Source organism: Eucalyptus grandis, chromosome 11, assembly GCF_016545825.1.
Source record: "Eucalyptus grandis isolate ANBG69807.140 chromosome 11, ASM1654582v1, whole genome shotgun sequence".
In the NCBI taxonomy this organism is placed as follows: domain Eukaryota; kingdom Viridiplantae; phylum Streptophyta; class Magnoliopsida; order Myrtales; family Myrtaceae; genus Eucalyptus; species Eucalyptus grandis.
The window spans coordinates 27,418,716-27,435,113 of record NC_052622.1 but is presented as its reverse complement, the minus strand read 5'-3'; the positions used below and the strand labels follow the sequence as shown (position 1 = coordinate 27,435,113).

General features: G+C 39.4%; 2 protein-coding genes across 3 annotated transcripts; one reads left to right on the top strand and one right to left on the bottom strand.

Moving 5' to 3' along the window:
* Positions 1-1,531: 1,531 nt before the first annotated feature.
* LOC104425632 (replication protein A 14 kDa subunit B) lies at positions 1,532-4,362 on the bottom strand. 2 transcript variants are annotated; one of them, XM_010038368.3, is made up of 3 exons: positions 4,172-4,362; positions 3,026-3,289; positions 1,532-1,990 (listed from the first exon to the last, which is right to left on the bottom strand). In XM_010038368.3, the coding sequence occupies exons 2-3, from the start codon at positions 3,279-3,281 to the stop codon at positions 1,926-1,928; spliced, it is 321 nt and encodes a 106-aa protein (XP_010036670.1). In that variant the 5' UTR covers positions 3,282-3,289; positions 4,172-4,362; the 3' UTR covers positions 1,532-1,925. The 2 variants fall into 2 exon arrangements, with proteins under 2 accessions (XP_010036670.1, XP_010036669.1); XM_010038367.3 differs by having other exon boundaries at positions 3,026-3,295; positions 4,172-4,361.
* Positions 4,363-8,357: 3,995 nt separating this feature from the next.
* LOC120286009 (aspartate--tRNA ligase 2, cytoplasmic-like) lies at positions 8,358-13,842 on the top strand. Its single transcript, XM_039304966.1, has 9 exons — positions 8,358-9,055; positions 9,160-9,273; positions 9,756-10,046; positions 10,118-10,228; positions 10,332-10,385; positions 12,236-12,315; positions 12,427-12,542; positions 13,027-13,141; positions 13,334-13,842. Exons 1-9 carry the CDS (start codon positions 8,456-8,458, stop codon positions 13,458-13,460), a joined length of 1,608 nt encoding a protein of 535 aa, XP_039160900.1. The 5' UTR covers positions 8,358-8,455; the 3' UTR covers positions 13,461-13,842.
* Positions 13,843-16,398: the final 2,556 nt, after the last annotated feature.

Sequence of the window (16,398 nt, the reverse complement as noted above, 5' to 3'; positions counted from 1 at the left end):
CCCCGTGAAAAGATGGATCAGAGGAACTCTTTTTTGTTCACTAGAGGTCGTGGACATGATCGATCTCGGATGACATTGTACATGGGTCGATTACAAGTGAACCCATAATTGAGTATTTTGACTAATTAATGTCACTTTTGTTTTTTTTTTTTTAAATTTATACTAGCCATTCTTGACACGATGAGCTTTGCACGATACTGACGGTACATGTAGAGAAACCATGTTCAAAAAGAGTTCAATTGTGTCCAAATCCTAATAACAAATTATAAATGAAATAAGATGGATGCTCCACGTGATAGTTGGTGCCCGTGATCCATTAAACACGTTATGAAAAATTTCAAACATGCTATCATCCCTTTTACTTAATCTACACACCACATCCTAGTTTCTTTTATTCAATAAGTTGTACTTTTTAGTAAATTCAGATTTTTTTCTCTGTATAGGTTTATCTCCCTTACTCAATTCATGAAGAAATTTGTGTAAAACCATGTAATTGAGTGTCATTGTTTATTGGAAGGTTGCCAATATGTAAAGTATATCGTTACAAAGTCTCGTTTAACACAATCACATGGACATTTTTCAAGAAGTATGTACATACCACTAATTAGTAATTTTTCAATGCTACTAGTAAGGGAGAAATAATTCATCAGGAATCGTTAACTCGAATGAGTTTTTCTGCATTATAAAGCATGAGTTCGCAAGTATTCAAAATGATATAAGATTTTTCACATTTATTAATGACCAGAATTAAGTATCTACCAATAGGCATTGAACAATTTTCTCCACATTTCAAATTCCTTTAAAAGTGCTAACAGAAAAAGTTGCTACAAAGTCTCGTTTGACACAACCACATGGACATTTTTCCAATCGCTTTTGGATGATACGAGGAATCGTTTGCTTGAAAAGATCAGAGATTGGCAATGGATCTAACCATGGGCGTTAGATGATGGGCCAGGCCTAGAAAGGGAAAGCAGGCCCAAGCATCAGCCCTGAGGCAACTGTTCGTATTGGTGATGGCTGTGCCTAAAATCCAACAAGGCTTTTCGGAGGGCCCAAATTTTAATCTCTGTTAATCTTTACATACACAAAATCTCTTTCTGATAAATATAAAAATAAGAGAGAGAGAGAGAGAGAGAGATGGAATTGAGGAGCACCAAAAAGAAAATCACAGAAATAGGGCGTACATGATTATGAGGAAAGAAAGAAAGAAGACAAACTTGAGTAAGGAATCCCAACGAACAAGCTTGCATGACAAGCCAACACAAAATTATGCCTCAAAGCGGAAAAGTCAGATCTGGATTGATTTTTACTAACTTTTTCACTTTTACAACATATGAATGCTACTGTCGCGTAAATTCAGGTATAACTTTTTTGTAATATTTAAAAGTCGGATGAAATTTTAATAGTGCCATTTGCTTTTGAAAAGTTCAAAACGGGCATGATTGTAGAAGTCCAAAATGACAAAGATTACACATAACCAAATAGCAAGTGGGTGCGACCAAGTACCGATGATCGCGAATAACAACATAGCTACTGCCTAAATCATCAACCATTAATGCAGCCAAGTAATAGGATTATCCACAAACGTATGTGGGCAAAAATGCAAATCCAAGGGAATGTTACTTCTTCCTACCTCATCCATCTTCAACAAAGATGAGCTCAAGAACATGTCAATTGCACTTCTGATGAATCCAAAACATAGCTATCTCTAATAGAAATTAAACCCTGGCATCAAGAGAAGGTAAAATATGTTTGCGATCGACTAAGGGGACATCATACCACATGACTTAACAGTACCTAAAGCTTTCTACAATAAAGAGGTCACAACAGATAAAGCAGCCTCATCATTCATGCTTTTATCCCTCCAAGCATGCATGATATGGCAGAAACCTTTGAGCTTCACCTGCGGGGGATCTCATAGCACCTCAAAGAAATAGGTGCTGGTATTCGCCATTTGCAAGTTGACAAAGTTTGTTGTAAGTAAAAGTGTCTGGCAAAGAATAAAAAAGTCATTCGAAATAAATAATGGAACTCGCATCAAAGTCTACAAAGACATGCAATGCAGCAAAACTGATTTATATGTTTTGGCATGGACATCAGTGACTGGTGAGCAGAATTTGCATGTACAAGTCCTCAGTCACTGGGAAGCGATAAGGGTGCTCCAGAAATTCAGAGATGCCCCAACAGCTAAGTATCAACTAAGCAATTTTTGTTTAAATCAATATGCAACTTAATGTTACCCAAAAACAGTTTGAATTATATTTGCATTCTAAATGGACACCTACCTAATTCACTGACATTCGTAATGACCCCACAGCTAAAAACATAAATCAACCAGCTGAGTCAGACAAAGAGGAAAAACCTAAATATAGATGAAGACCAACTCAAGCACCTTTTACAGAAGACAGGAAGCACATGGCATTGTTTCTATTCTCAGTGAAAAAAGGCTGCCAAAACAAGCATTGCTTATGCAACAGGGTAGTAAAACTGTAAAATATCCTATGTTTGGGTTGTTTTATTTTCTTAGCAAGGAACAATCAGCTTTATGCTAAGTGAAACTAAACGAGGGCCACATTTCTTGCTCTTAACAACTGAAAAAGTGGAGGAGCTCAAGTGCATTCATTTCCACCTAACCATTCAAAGTTTTTGACTCACGACATACATATCCCATCATCCCACAACAAAGCAGACCTTGGTGTTTAGATGCTATGGAGAGCTCAGTCGCAATTGTAAGTGTTACGCTACAAGGCTTCGAAAGGTTGGTCATAATGACTAGGACAGTTGGAGAGGAATTGGTTGTATGGATTCTTTTATCCAATTTTTACCCAAGAAAGCATTCAGAAATTCAGAAAAAAGTTGATATGAAGAAAGATCACGGCTACAAGCTCTCCACTATTGCTAAAATTTTAACTTCACTAATGCATTGACCTTTCTTCTTAATGTAAAAGGGACTAATTGATTAAACAGAAACAACATGTTAGTGCAAAGAAAAAGACTAGGAAATCTTCCAGAGCTAGAAGTATACCGAAATTATCGCCAAAGTTGGTCCACTTATCAGCAGAGATGGAATTTTGACCTTCAGCAATCCCAATAACCTCAACAAAAGTTGTGAGTTGGGAGGGCGGCAAGCCCTTTACAATTATCTGCTTCTCATCAGTAGATTTTCCAATTACTGCTGAACCGTCATTTCGAATAACCTGAATTACTGCCCGAACCTTCCGTCCAACATACCTACCAAGCAACTCAGCATTCACAAAAACTGCTGGATTCGATGTATCCATGACTAGCTCTGCAACTGAACATGAAAAACTTATTTAGATGTTCTCCAGACAGCTTCACCTGCTATTATATTTAGTATTACAGAATGCATGATCATGATGGGCCTATTGATGTCCCCGTCAGTGTTTATTTACATAAAGTAGGAAGGCATAACAAGAAAGCCATCCCGGAAACCCAAAAGTAGTCCTCTTTCAAACTTTTCACTTGGTACTGCTACAAGATTGCTCGATAAACCGTAATTTCAGCTGTTCCGGTGTGTAATTTATTCAGATAAGAACCAACAGCAATGAGAGAGAAAACAAGCTTGACATTCCAATAGCAATTAAGCCGTAATATAACTGATGAAAGGTTATCTAATACATGAAGCAAACAGCCGTCGGCTCTAACAAGCTAAGAGCTCACAACCATAGAGAAGATTACAGACATAAGCATGGGGTCAACATATTCTATCACCGCAAACTCAATGTTTCTTTAACACCAACAACAGACTGGACCGACCCCATGAGCCTCCAGGATTGAGAATTAAAGACGCAGACCCTAAGCTTCGGCGACTCGTCAAGGCGGAACCACAGATCGCACCCGCAGAAACCTCAATCTTACTGGCCTACATCAAGCACGCCGAACGCGACACGCTAAGCCATAGGACGGCCACAAGCTAAGCCGAGCGCATCTCATTTCTTTCCTTTCGATTTCGCATGCAGAAACAAGAAATCACACGAGAATCCCGGCCTAACCCTGAAAAGATCGAAAACCCAGTTCGAAATCAAGCCCCTTTCACGTCCCCGCAAAGCCGATTCGTAGAGCCGAATCGAATTGGGGAAAGGGTTCGAGAAATTGCTTGCGGAGTAGAGTTACCCCACGACGAACGATCGTTGGGGATCAGGGTTTTTACCTGAAGAACCGGCGGCGGCGGCGGCGGCGGCGGCGGCGTGAGGGTGGCGGCGTGAGGTGTTGAAGCGACTCCGGAAGGACGAAGAGCGCGGCTCCTTAAATGGCTGCGAAATCAAATTGTAGAGAGCGAGAGAAAGGGAGGGAGGAGGGAGAGTATCGATTTCGTTCCCGCGCAGAGCACGAGAGTGGGGGCTTCCGCCTTTAGATGGTGGGCCCAATGGAAAACAACCCAATAAACCTACAAATTTAGAGGTGGGGATTAAGCCCAAGTTGGAGCAATCAAATTCCAAGTCAGAGCATCTACCAATGAAATACCGACACGTGTCCCGTGCGCGGGACCCGCTAAAAGGGTAGGGCTGGTTGTCGGTTAGCTCGGCTCGGCTCGGCTCGGCTCCACTGCAGAATAAAGAATAGGTCAGCAATACTCCCGCGCAAAATATTTTTCTCTCCTCACTTGAATTTTCTAGATTTCTCTCCTCGTTAACAAACGAGAGATGTCCAAGCGTAAGAAATGGAGGAGTCTGAGCACGAGAGATGGAGGATTGAGCCTATGGAAGATTTGAGCGAGATGGAAGGGAGAGACGATATGAAGACAAGTGAAAGCAATTGAAAAGTCAATCCCAATTGCTCATCCAATAGGATGTCATTAATGACGTGGAAGTGCCACGTAGTCATTAACAGCCACTTTGGACGGAAATTAATTAAATTTGGGACAACAGAAAAAGTTAAGGGTTTTTTTTATGAGACATGAAAAAGGTTATGGATAGAATTGGGACTAAATTTAGAGTTGCAATTGTTTTGGGTATTGGGCCCTTCTTCTCTGGTTTCCACTAGCGCTCTTTTGTTTGAAGCTTCCGAGGGCAAGAGAGAAGGAGAGAGAGCTAGAGAGAGGAAATGACGTCCAATTCCCCTTAACCTTCTCTTCCGTAGAATTGCTCACGTTCGTCTTTTGTTCAAAATCCTTTGCAATCGCCTGACGAACACCAATTTCGCACTTCAACCCTAGAGTCTCACTTTCCACACCCTTGCCGGGATTTTGTGAGAGGGGACCTCGCCAATATCAAGCAAGGCTCGCCCTCACCTCGCCAAAGGCCGACAAGGGTTGGCCTCGCCGAGGCTAGGGAGGTCGCCCCTTGCCAGATCTCACCGTGGGTTGTGGGAGGTCAACCCTTGCCAGCCATTTATGAGGCCCGACAATCGATAGAGGAAGAAAGGAAAAAAATAACAAAAAATTAATAAATTTTTATCAACATTGGCATCAATCTTACCATGTAGAGCAGTCGATGTCCATGTTAGCGATTTTCGACCAAGATCGGTTAGATAACTTAATTTGTAAATTATTAAATAAATTTATAAGCATTGAATTGATAAATTTGAATAGTTTAGCATTGAATTGTTAAAAATGTAATAGATTTATGATTTTTTCGAATAATTTTCTCACATTATTTTGGTTAGACATTCCGACCAAAGTCAATTAAAAGGACGATAAAAAAATGCACTAAAAGCATTCATAGTCAATGTTGAAAATTCTTTGAAGTCTTTAACCGCACTTTGCAAAGGCATATGCCAAAAATAATATATTTTTACATCTATTTATTCTCCTTTTCGCTATTAGCATGGTTAAATTTTTGTGTATCTTATTTGGGATTGTAATTCATGGTTGGATCCTCTTAAATGCTATTACAATTGCTAAGACCTTACTAAATGAAGCGACACATACCACGGGCTTTCCAAGTTTCGACTTTCATTTTTAATTTTTATGAGCATGTAATGATTCTGGCTTGCCTTGCGTGAGTGCACCTTCGACAGACAAGCAAATGGCGTATGCACGTGGAAGAAAAGGTAAAATAATTTTGGAGGAAAATAAATGTTTGAGAATCTATTGGTTTAAGAAAGAAATTTATATGATTGTGAGAGGAGATTAGGAGAGGTTTACAACTTTTTTAGGTCAAAAGAGGTTTACAAATTTAAATGAAATTTTAAATGTTCGGTTAGACAATTTTAAACGACGATAAGACAAGAGACATGTAAATTCAAAATCAAATTTAGAAATTAACCAAAAAACCATGATGAGTATATTTCGAATATTTCCATTATCTCACAACCTATTATCACCCTAAATAAGGCACGAAACGCAATGGGATTTTCTTTTCCTTTTTGTTAATTACAATTCATATTTTAACTAGCAATAAAATTACGTTACGTATTAAAACTTGATTGATTAGAACTTAGCATGTTTTGAAACTGTTTCATTTGTATTGTGAGGATATATTCTCTAGGTAAGAGAAGAAAAACTTTCTTCCCAATCGAAAATTAAAGAGTGGATATTTACATGTTAAAAAAAATAAAAATACAGTCCTATTAGCCCAATGGGCAAAACTGCCAAATGAGGCAGCTTCAATGGAGCTTCCGAGCACCTGTATTGTGACTACCAAATGATCCACATCGCACAAAATTTGAAAAATATATATATATATATATTTTTTTGTTGGAATATATTTAAAATTGGGACGCAATCTTTGAGACGTTCACGAGTCAGCCGCCCGATGTTTAAGACTATTCTTGTCCTGACCTTTCCTATCGCGAAATTACGGTTATAACCCCAACAGCTAATGGTAGAAAGAATAGTCTTAAACAATGTGCATTTAAGACTATTCTGTGGCTGTTAGGCGTTAAAAAATATTCTTAAAAGAATAAAAATTCAATTGGTCATGTAATTAATTTTTAATTTCTGAAATAGAAAAGTAGCAATAGAATATATTTGAAACAAAAATAAAAGGTAGAAAAAAGTAACTTATTACTCCCAAAATAATTTCTAAAAGCAAGTTATTTTCTTTCTTTTTTCTTTTCTTCTTCTTCCTCATTGTTAGTCACCAATTGCCGCCAACTGCCAATCGTTGATCACACGAACACCACTAATTGTCGAATGCCATCATTGCCAGTTGCTGATCGCCGCTCGCCACTTGTTGTTGCTACCCATTGGTTCACCGATCGCCAAATGCCACCGCCATCGATTGTCGCCACTATCGGCTAGAGAAGGAGCAAGAAGAAGAAGAGAGAGATAATCTATGGGTCATATTAAACACGTTCCTATTTTTTTTAAAAAAAAAAAAAAAAAATAGAAGTTTTACGTAGTTACAAAAACACGCTATTTTACTTAGAAATGTTATCAAATAGATATTAATGATGCATTTGACAACTGGCCAAATAGTAATTGATTCTACTTTTTATTTCTGGAAATAGATTTAAAATAAAAATCCATTTAGTAAATTTTTTTTATTCTCCATAGTAGATCTAGAACAAAATTGATGGGTTAAAAAAACTATTTATTTGTTTAAAATAATTTCAAGATCAAGCCAACTCAATATTATTTTTTATTTATTTATTTTTTGTGCTGGAGGAACCGCCTTAGTCGATGCCGAAGCGTAAAGCCCCGATGCTACTTAAGCGGGAGGACCCACCACCCCGGTAGCACACTTAAATCACAAAGTAACTCCGCTAGAGCTTTTGCTTCACAAAGGTTTTCAACTCCTCATTCTCTTGCAAAGGTTCACTGAAGCCTATCCAACGGAGCCACCACGGCCGGTGGTTCTTTTCTCTTATTATGTTCTTCATCTTCTTCCTTCCCTCTTCTTCTTCCACTGTTGCCATCATTGGCCATCGCCATCCACTGCTGTCAATCGCTAGCAACTAGTTGGACAAGATTTGACGAGCTCGCTAGTGGCCAAGTGAGCCTCACCTATGCCTCCCCTGGCAGTAGGCAAGGCTCGAACAATGAGGCATGGCCTTGCCAAGGGTCGAAGACGCTCTGATGAGGTTACTAGCCATCGTTTGATTGGTCGTTGGTCATCTCGAGATCAGCAATTGATCAAAGCTCGATGAAGGAGAGAGAAAAAGAAAAAGTAATAAAATTATTTAAATTTTTTGAAATTTTTTTGATTTATAATTTTAACAATATTGTCAAACGCAATTCTACTTTAGCAGTACAAATTTTGAATGAATGTTTTTAAATATATAGAAATTATTTTTGGGAATAAAATAAAAATATTATTTTTTATTAGAAATTATTTCGGGAACAAATGCTTACAAAGGGAAGGATTCTTCTTGTGCCGACTTTTCCTATCGCGAAATTACGGTTATACCCTCAGCAGCCAACAGGAGGGAAAGAAAACGCTGTGCTTAGCGTGGATATGAGGCTTTAGGTTTTTTTTCCCCCTCTTCCCTCGCACGCCGTCGCCGATCCCTCCCTCCTCTGGCCTGCTCGTAGCTTTTACTGATCGTCGCCATGTCGTCGGAAGCCGAAGCCTCGCCGCCGGAGCAACCCAAGGTGAGCAAGAAGGCCGCCAAGAAGGAGGAGGCCAAGCTGGAGAAGCTCCGCCGCCGCCAGGAGGCCTCGTCGGCCGTCGCCGGGGCCGCGCCGGACGAGGAGGATCCCCTGGCCGGGAACTACGGGGAGGTGCCGCTGCCGGAGCTGCAGTCGAAGGAGGAGGTGCGAGAGCCGTACACGGCGATCGGGGCGCTGGCGGAGGAGATGAAGGACGAGACGGTGGTGGTGAGGGGGAGGGCGCAGACGATAAGGGCGGTGGGGAAGAAGATGGCGTTCGTGGTGGTGAGGGAGAAGGGGTTCACGGTGCAGTGCGTGGTGACGGAGAAGGAGGGGCTGGTCAGCCGGCAGATGGTGAAGTTCGTCGCCTCCTTGAACCGCGAGTCCATCGTCGACGTCCACGGGTCCCTCACCGTCCCTTCGTCGCCCATCAAGGGCGCGACCCAGCAGGTGGAGATTCAGGTCAGCAAGATCTACTGCGTCAACAAGGCATTGCCCACCCTCCCCATCAATCTCGAGGACGCTGCTCGCAGTGAGGCCGAAATCGAGAAGGCTCTTCAGGCATACTCTCTCTCTCTCTCTCTCTCTGATAATCGTTTCTTCTCTCCACTTATAAAGTGAAGGCTAGGTGTCCTGTTTATGTTCCGTTTTTGCAAAATTTGCAGGCTGGAGAGCAGCTCGTTCGTGTTAATCAGGACACGAGGCTGAATTTCAGAGTGCTCGACATACGCACGCCTGCTAATCAAGGAATCTTCCGAATCCAGAGTCAAGTTGGCAATGTGAGCTTCCCCATATCCCATTCCTGATGAAATTGGACAAACTCATTGCATTTCTTTTGTCCCCTCTTCCTCAAACCATGCCTAAATCCACAACTAGTCCGTAGAAGGGAAGGGAATGACATTATTTTGACTTGCCTTTGTTTCAGTACGTGCAGTATATGACTGCAAGATGTTAGGAAATAGTTTACTTCCAATAGCTGAGGAGTAAATGTTTCAAAACACAGTGGAGCTTTATAACGCATGGTATGAAAGGATAGGATAGGAGAAATGGGGAAGTCTTTTTCCTTTGTTTGTGTGTGCTTCAAATGTTAATGGGTTGTTTTGGTAGTTTCCAATCTCCATATGACTGCGAGTGCCATTTCTTAAGGTAAGATGCTGATGCTCTGTCTGTCACGCATTCAGTGGCCAAGATTCTGCTGTTTACGTATGTATTGAGTACTGTGTTTTGAGTACCTAAACTTATATAGTTCCACATTGTGCAGATATTTAGGCAGTTCTTGTTATCTGAAGACTTTCTCGAAATCCATACACCGAAACTGATAGCTGGATCCAGTGAAGGAGGTTCTGCTGTTTTTAAACTGGACTATAAAGGGCGCCCTGCATGCCTGGCCCAGTCACCTCAGCTTCACAAGCAAATGGCCATTTGTGGTGATTTTGGGCGTGTTTTTGAGATTGGCCCTGTTTTCAGGGCTGAAGACTCTTTCACTCATAGGCATTTGTGTGAATTTACTGGCCTTGATGTTGAAATGGAGATCAAGAAACACTATTCTGAGGTGGGAGTGGATACTTTTTCAATTTATTTTGTGCTTTAGTTCAGTTCAGTAAAGTAGACATTTCTGTGCAGGTAATGGACATTGTGGACCAGCTGTTCGTTAAAATGTTCGACTCACTGAATGCAAGTTGCAAGAAAGAACTTGAAGCTGTTGGAAGACAATACCCCTTTGAACCTTTGAAGGTTATGATACGATATACTTTTTTTTTCTTTTTTTTGGGCAATCCTCAGAACAGTAGGTGATGATTACAAAAAGAACTCATGGGCAGGAACTTTTAAATTGCAGTACTTGAGAAAACCTTTGCGGCTTACATTTCAAGAAGGGGTTCAAATGCTCAAGGTGAGGAAATTTTTTTCAACAGCTAATATAACTGCCAATATTAGAAAACAAATGAGCAGATAGAGTGGCTACATATGCGTTCATTGGCACTTCTATAACATGGCTGTAAAAGTAGGAGCATAGTCTCTTAAAACTGATTTTTTGTTTGTTGCTTCTAAATGAAACTGACTGTTTGTGTTGGAAGAGGGACCACAAAAAGTAAATGACAAGGATATGCCATGTATGTGTACATTGGGGGCAGATTGTTGGCTTGGTCAAGTAGATTTGGATGGTCAACTACTTAGAGCAACCAACTCGTTTCCTTGATATGTTAAGGTCCATCCTCCCATGATCATGGGCTCTCTCCAGTCCTTGATGTGCACCTAGGGGCTCAATGCGATGAGTCTATTTTTTTACATAGACATTCTGTTTTAAGGTCTATATGATGTTGCGAGAGAAATATGAAGTTCTTTGACTCCAAAATTTAGCTTTGGAAAGGTGGTTTTCTCAATGTAGGGTCTGACCTGCATTGGTATTTTAACATTTTCAGAATGCAAATGGAAGGAATTAATGGATTTTTTTTTTTTTAGTATTCTTGTTCTACCCCATATGCGGCCTTCATAATTCCAATTTTGCCCTCTACGACTCTACTTTCTGGAAACCAGCAACCCTGCCACCTTCCTTGGTGGTTTCCTTGCAATTCTTCACAGCTACGTAGTTGGTGGCGGTGGGATTCAATGGCAAGGTTTTTGGTTGCCCTCAGTGATATATCTGCCTTTCTGTGAATTTCAACAGAACTGGCACATCTCTCTCTCTGTCTCGCTTTCCCCAGCACACTCACTCACAAAAGCCTTAGAGTAAAGTGCGCCAATCTGCACCCATTTTGTCTTGTCCTCGGTCAAAGAACTCCAGTAAGCAGCAACCTGGCCAACCCAATTTGGACACGATATTGGTGTCGCTCATGGATCTCCATCCTTTGCTCTGTTTTTTGCCTACACTGTACTCTTTTTTCTTTATTAATTGATCTTTTAGTTAATTAATTTATCACATAACACCCATTTATCTTTAAACCTATCAAAGCAATACCAACCTTGAGATGATTCTTAACTTGGTAATTGTCTGTTAATAGGAATGATCAAAAATCTTTTTAAGTATAGTTTTCAGTGAACAAAAGTTTCTTTCAAATGGGATTGGAAAATACTATCTACTAAACACTGAACTACTTTGAGTGGATGCACGTTAAGTCAAAGCCCTTTCTTTAAAGGAGCTTTCCAAATGTCAACACACTCCTAAACTCACCCTTATTTCCTAGCTTGATGCATGCTGGTAAATAAATAATTGGGTTTGAATCTTACGGATGCAGTTTATATTTTTGAGTTCTAGCATTTATTTTGGACCAATTTTCAGCATGGATTTTCTAGTTGATGGGTTTTTGCTGGAATTTCGCTTTTAGTGAATTTTACTGTAGATTGTGTTGGGGAAAATCATGTCCTTTCAGCAGGAAGCTGTTAACATTAGCTAATTCTATGGGTCGGTTGTTGTTGCATCTTATTTATTGTTGTTTGGAGTTTGATTTCTTGTCTCCCTCAGAATGAGTGCATTGAGATTCTGGAGTCATTTCATTGTCAATAGCATGTATAGATCGCATCAACTTATGGATTGAAGTGAGCAGCATCCATTAATTGCTTTTGGTCCAAAATCCTTGAGGTTGCTTTTTCCATTAAATGTTGGTTACATTCCTGTATAGTTTTGTAACAGTTACTGGTTTGTGGATAAGCGTTTGTAATGTAATTAGTTTGGTTCTGAACTTACATGCCCTCATATGTGCTAATATTTTTCCTTGCTGCTCTGACATTACTATGCTTGTACAGGATGCTGGTATTGAGATTGATCCTTTTGGTGACCTGAGCACGGAAGTAGAGAGAAAATTGGGACAGCTGGTTCTAGAAAAGTAATAAGTTAATTAATCTTTGATGTGCCTGAATTTCTAAGTTAGGTTTGTGATCGTTATTGCAATTACTTTTGGCTATGATTAACTCACCAAGCTTTCTTTTATTCTTAGGTATGGCACCGAGTTCTATATACTTCACCGATATCCTTTTGCTGTTAGGCCATTCTATACCATGCCATGCTATGATGATCCTGCCTACAGTAATTCATTTGATGTGTTTATTAGAGGTGAATTTTTCGCCATCCTATACCTTCAGCAAATTTTCTCTGATTGATGGTTTGGGAGTTATGCCTTGGTATGATTATTTGGTGTTACGGTCTGTTAGAAATGGTTATGCATGTTCAAATTGTTCAAAAAGAAACATAGGGAGGGAATTGGTGGGAAGGGAAGGCTTGGACTCTTTGGAGAACCATGGGTTCCATTGATTCTTTATAGACCATGAAGTCCTTAAATAGAGACAGTATCTTCCGTAACTCCTGATGGTTTAGAACTTCTTCCATAGATTCTTGGGCTTCTCCTTTTTCTTTTGAATGGCCTCTATTATAAAGTTGCATATCGAGGCCCTTTACTAACATCCAGTAAAACTTTTGTCTCCTCCCATGATTGGGCTATAGATGTGAGAGTTGCCCATATGAGTCTCTTTTAACCTATAAACCTTGCATTCAATGCATCTTTGATTGCAAACTTCTGATATGTGTCATTTTGTCCTAGGTGAGGAGATCATATCAGGAGCTCAGCGTGTCCATGTTCCTGAACTTCTTACCAAGCAGGCAGAGGCAAAAGGAATCGATGTGAAAACCATTGAAACGTACATCGACTCTTTCAGGTAATCCAGTTTGATCATCTTTGTTCTTCTAGAAACAGTCACATTCTTTTGCTATCATTGATGCAATGATTGAGTCAGTGCATCACAGCTTTGATGATCCATGTTCAGTGCTTAGTCATCTAGTTGATCAAGCTGAACGTGATTGTTCCTCCGTTATGACGGGACGTTATGATGGTGATTTTGGTGGTGCAGGTATGGAGCACCTCCACATGGGGGCTTTGGAGTGGGACTGGAGCGGGTGGTCATGCTCTTCTGCGGTCTCAACAATATTAGGAAAACCTCTCTTTTCCCTCGTGATCCACTTAGAATCTCCCCTTGAGAACAGATTCGGTGGTGCTATTCTGATGGGTCATCCTCGGACGTACTTATATTGGGGCTCGGCTCGAGTTTTGACTATCTGGTGCATATGAACTTCGCAGATTACCGAATGACCATCTTGCTAATAGGAAATAGTATAAAAGCTAGTCTTGATTTGTTTATGATCAAGAGGGGGTCTGGCAATGAATTTCTGATTAGATTACGTCTTGTCCCATAGTATAAAACCTAGTCTTGATTTGTTTATGATCAAGAGGGGATCTGGCAATGAATTTCTGATTAGACTACGTCTTGTCCCATACATCATACACGTTTTTCCTTTTCTTTTTGTCATCGATGATACAAGGTTTGAATTTCTACTCTGTTGGTGGGTTTTGTTTTTCCAATCTTCCGATACTCAATAATCTCGACGACGAGGGATGTTCTTGCCGACATATGTTGGTAGAATTTAAAGTGAATTGAGTATATGTCGAAATTGTTGATGAAATTTGCATGCGCAATTTAATTAGACAAAGATCATGTCACGGCAACTTACGGCTGATTTCTATGATTTTTAGTTAATGAATATTGTAGATTTAAGCATATATAGATTTACGCTAAATCCTTAAGGGGTTGAGCTTCAAAATCGGGTTTGAAATTAAAAATGCATGAACTTGGCGTAATTTTTTTCTTTCGAGGTAACTAGATGGGTCCTATCCTTTAATTACAACTTAACTAACGATGCAAATTTTAATATCCTGAAAATCCAATATTGGTACATGTGTGATAAATTTATTATAAAGTAATTTTTTGACCAGAGAAAATCCCAACTGATATACATGTGACAAATTTACCTCAATTGATCGTAAAAAAATCTCAAATTAATACATTTATATTAAATTTATTTAAAACTAATTTGTTCAATTGTAAAAAAATCCGAAATTGATATATTTATAACAAATATACCATCATTAAATTGGATTAATATTACAAAGCTACAAAAATTGTATAATTGTGACAAACATAAAGTAAAATCATAAATTAATACACCGGCCAATTGTCACGTATCATTCAAATTAATAATCGGTAAAATTTAACAGCCCTAACAGAGGATAAATTTATTACAAATGTACTAGTTTGAGGTAAATGTGTCAAAATTGTATTAGTTTAGGATTTTTTGTGGTCAAAAATTAGTATTTAATAAATTTGTCATATGTGTATCAATTTGGGATTTTTTCAAGATATAAACCTAATCTTTTTTTTTTTACCACCGCCTTGGTGGCCGCGATGGTTTGGGCTCTCTCCCTCTCACGAAGGGAAATAATTCGAATTCCTTCACGATCGCTTGGGGTTTTAAGTGGGATGTCGGGGGTGGTGGGAGGGTTGCTTGGGGTCTTAAGTGGGACGTCGGGGATGATGGCCTCCCGCTTACGTGTCCCGGGTTTCTCGTCATTGCTTACGGTTGTATGGGGGTTCCTAGGTCAAAAAAAAAAAACAAAAATCATAATCTTTTTTGGGCAAAAATCTAATTTTTAACTTTTTTTATATTAGTAAAGAATGTTATATATTGTTAACATCAAGTGCGTGCTTTTTAAAACCCCGGCAAGGACGGCGCAATTGTCTCTGGACAATACGATCTTTCTCGAGAGCTTAAATATCAATATCTTTCTCTTGAACCAAAATCAAAGTCGGCCTCTCCCCGGTTTGAAAGGGAGAAGCCCCACATACCGCCTCTAGAATGATGGAAATAGTAGATAAGCTCTTCACAGAAATCATCTAAGCGAAGGTTGAAACCATTGATGAATTACAGACAATATGATAGTGGAAAATGAAACACTTGAGAACTTAAATATTAATATCTTTTCTATTGAACGGAAGTAGCCGGATGTTGGCGAGGAGGGATTCAAACCTCCGACACCATGGTTCATAGCCACCTACGGACTCTAGAACAAATTTTAGATAAGCACTTTCCAATCCTTGGTTAGAAACCATTGAAACCGAGGTTGAAACAATCGATGAATTACCCGCAGTTATCTCGGTTTCATGTCTGCTAATGGCTTACATATGGGTAAGGAAGAGACGCGCCAATCGCTGTAGAAAGAGAGAAATTAGCGGAATAATACTTAAATTGATCTCTCTCCTTGGGTGGCTCCTTTTGGATATTGAACTCCGCCTTCATACTTTTATATATATAACAACAGTTAGCTTATAAAAATATTGCCTTACTCAAAAGATGTAATTAGTACGACTCACCCGATAGATTCATAATTTTTTGACGAACTAATACCCTATATTTAGTGAGAGCTCGACTCCAAATTCAATTACAATTTTTTAATCTAATTCCACAAAAACTTTTCGATAACCCCACTCTTGACTCAATTAGGGCCTTTAAAAATGGAGGTAGATCTTTGATCTCACGGGTGTTCTCTTCAGTACATTAGTAAGTCTCAAATAATGATTGACAAAATGAAATTTTATTGATAGTTGAAATTTCTCGAAATATCTAGGACCTCAAAAGTGACCTAAAGTTTTGCTTTGAGAGATGTGCAGATTCTAACACATCTAGCGGAACCCTTCAACCCAAGCCTGCGGTAATGACATTCATAGAAGATCCTTGAACATTTATATCATACTTAACGTAGGCCCTAAAATTTTTCAATTTAATTTCTTATCTTTCGAAGTTGATTTGATGTGATCCTGCCATTATAATAAAGCTAACACTGATTAGTTGATGTGTCCATCGATTCTTTACATGCTCGCATTCATATGAAGCTAACTTGACTTACAAGCATGAACAACGGCGACAGCAAGTGGTGCGGACAAGCATGGACTTGGCCACCACCCTATGTGGCAAGGCTCCCTCGTTTGACAAATGGATCATATTAAGTCGATTTTGAAATGTTCAAGAATTATATTGAACAATGATGAAAAGTTGAAGTAATTCCTAGGTTGATAATAGCCCT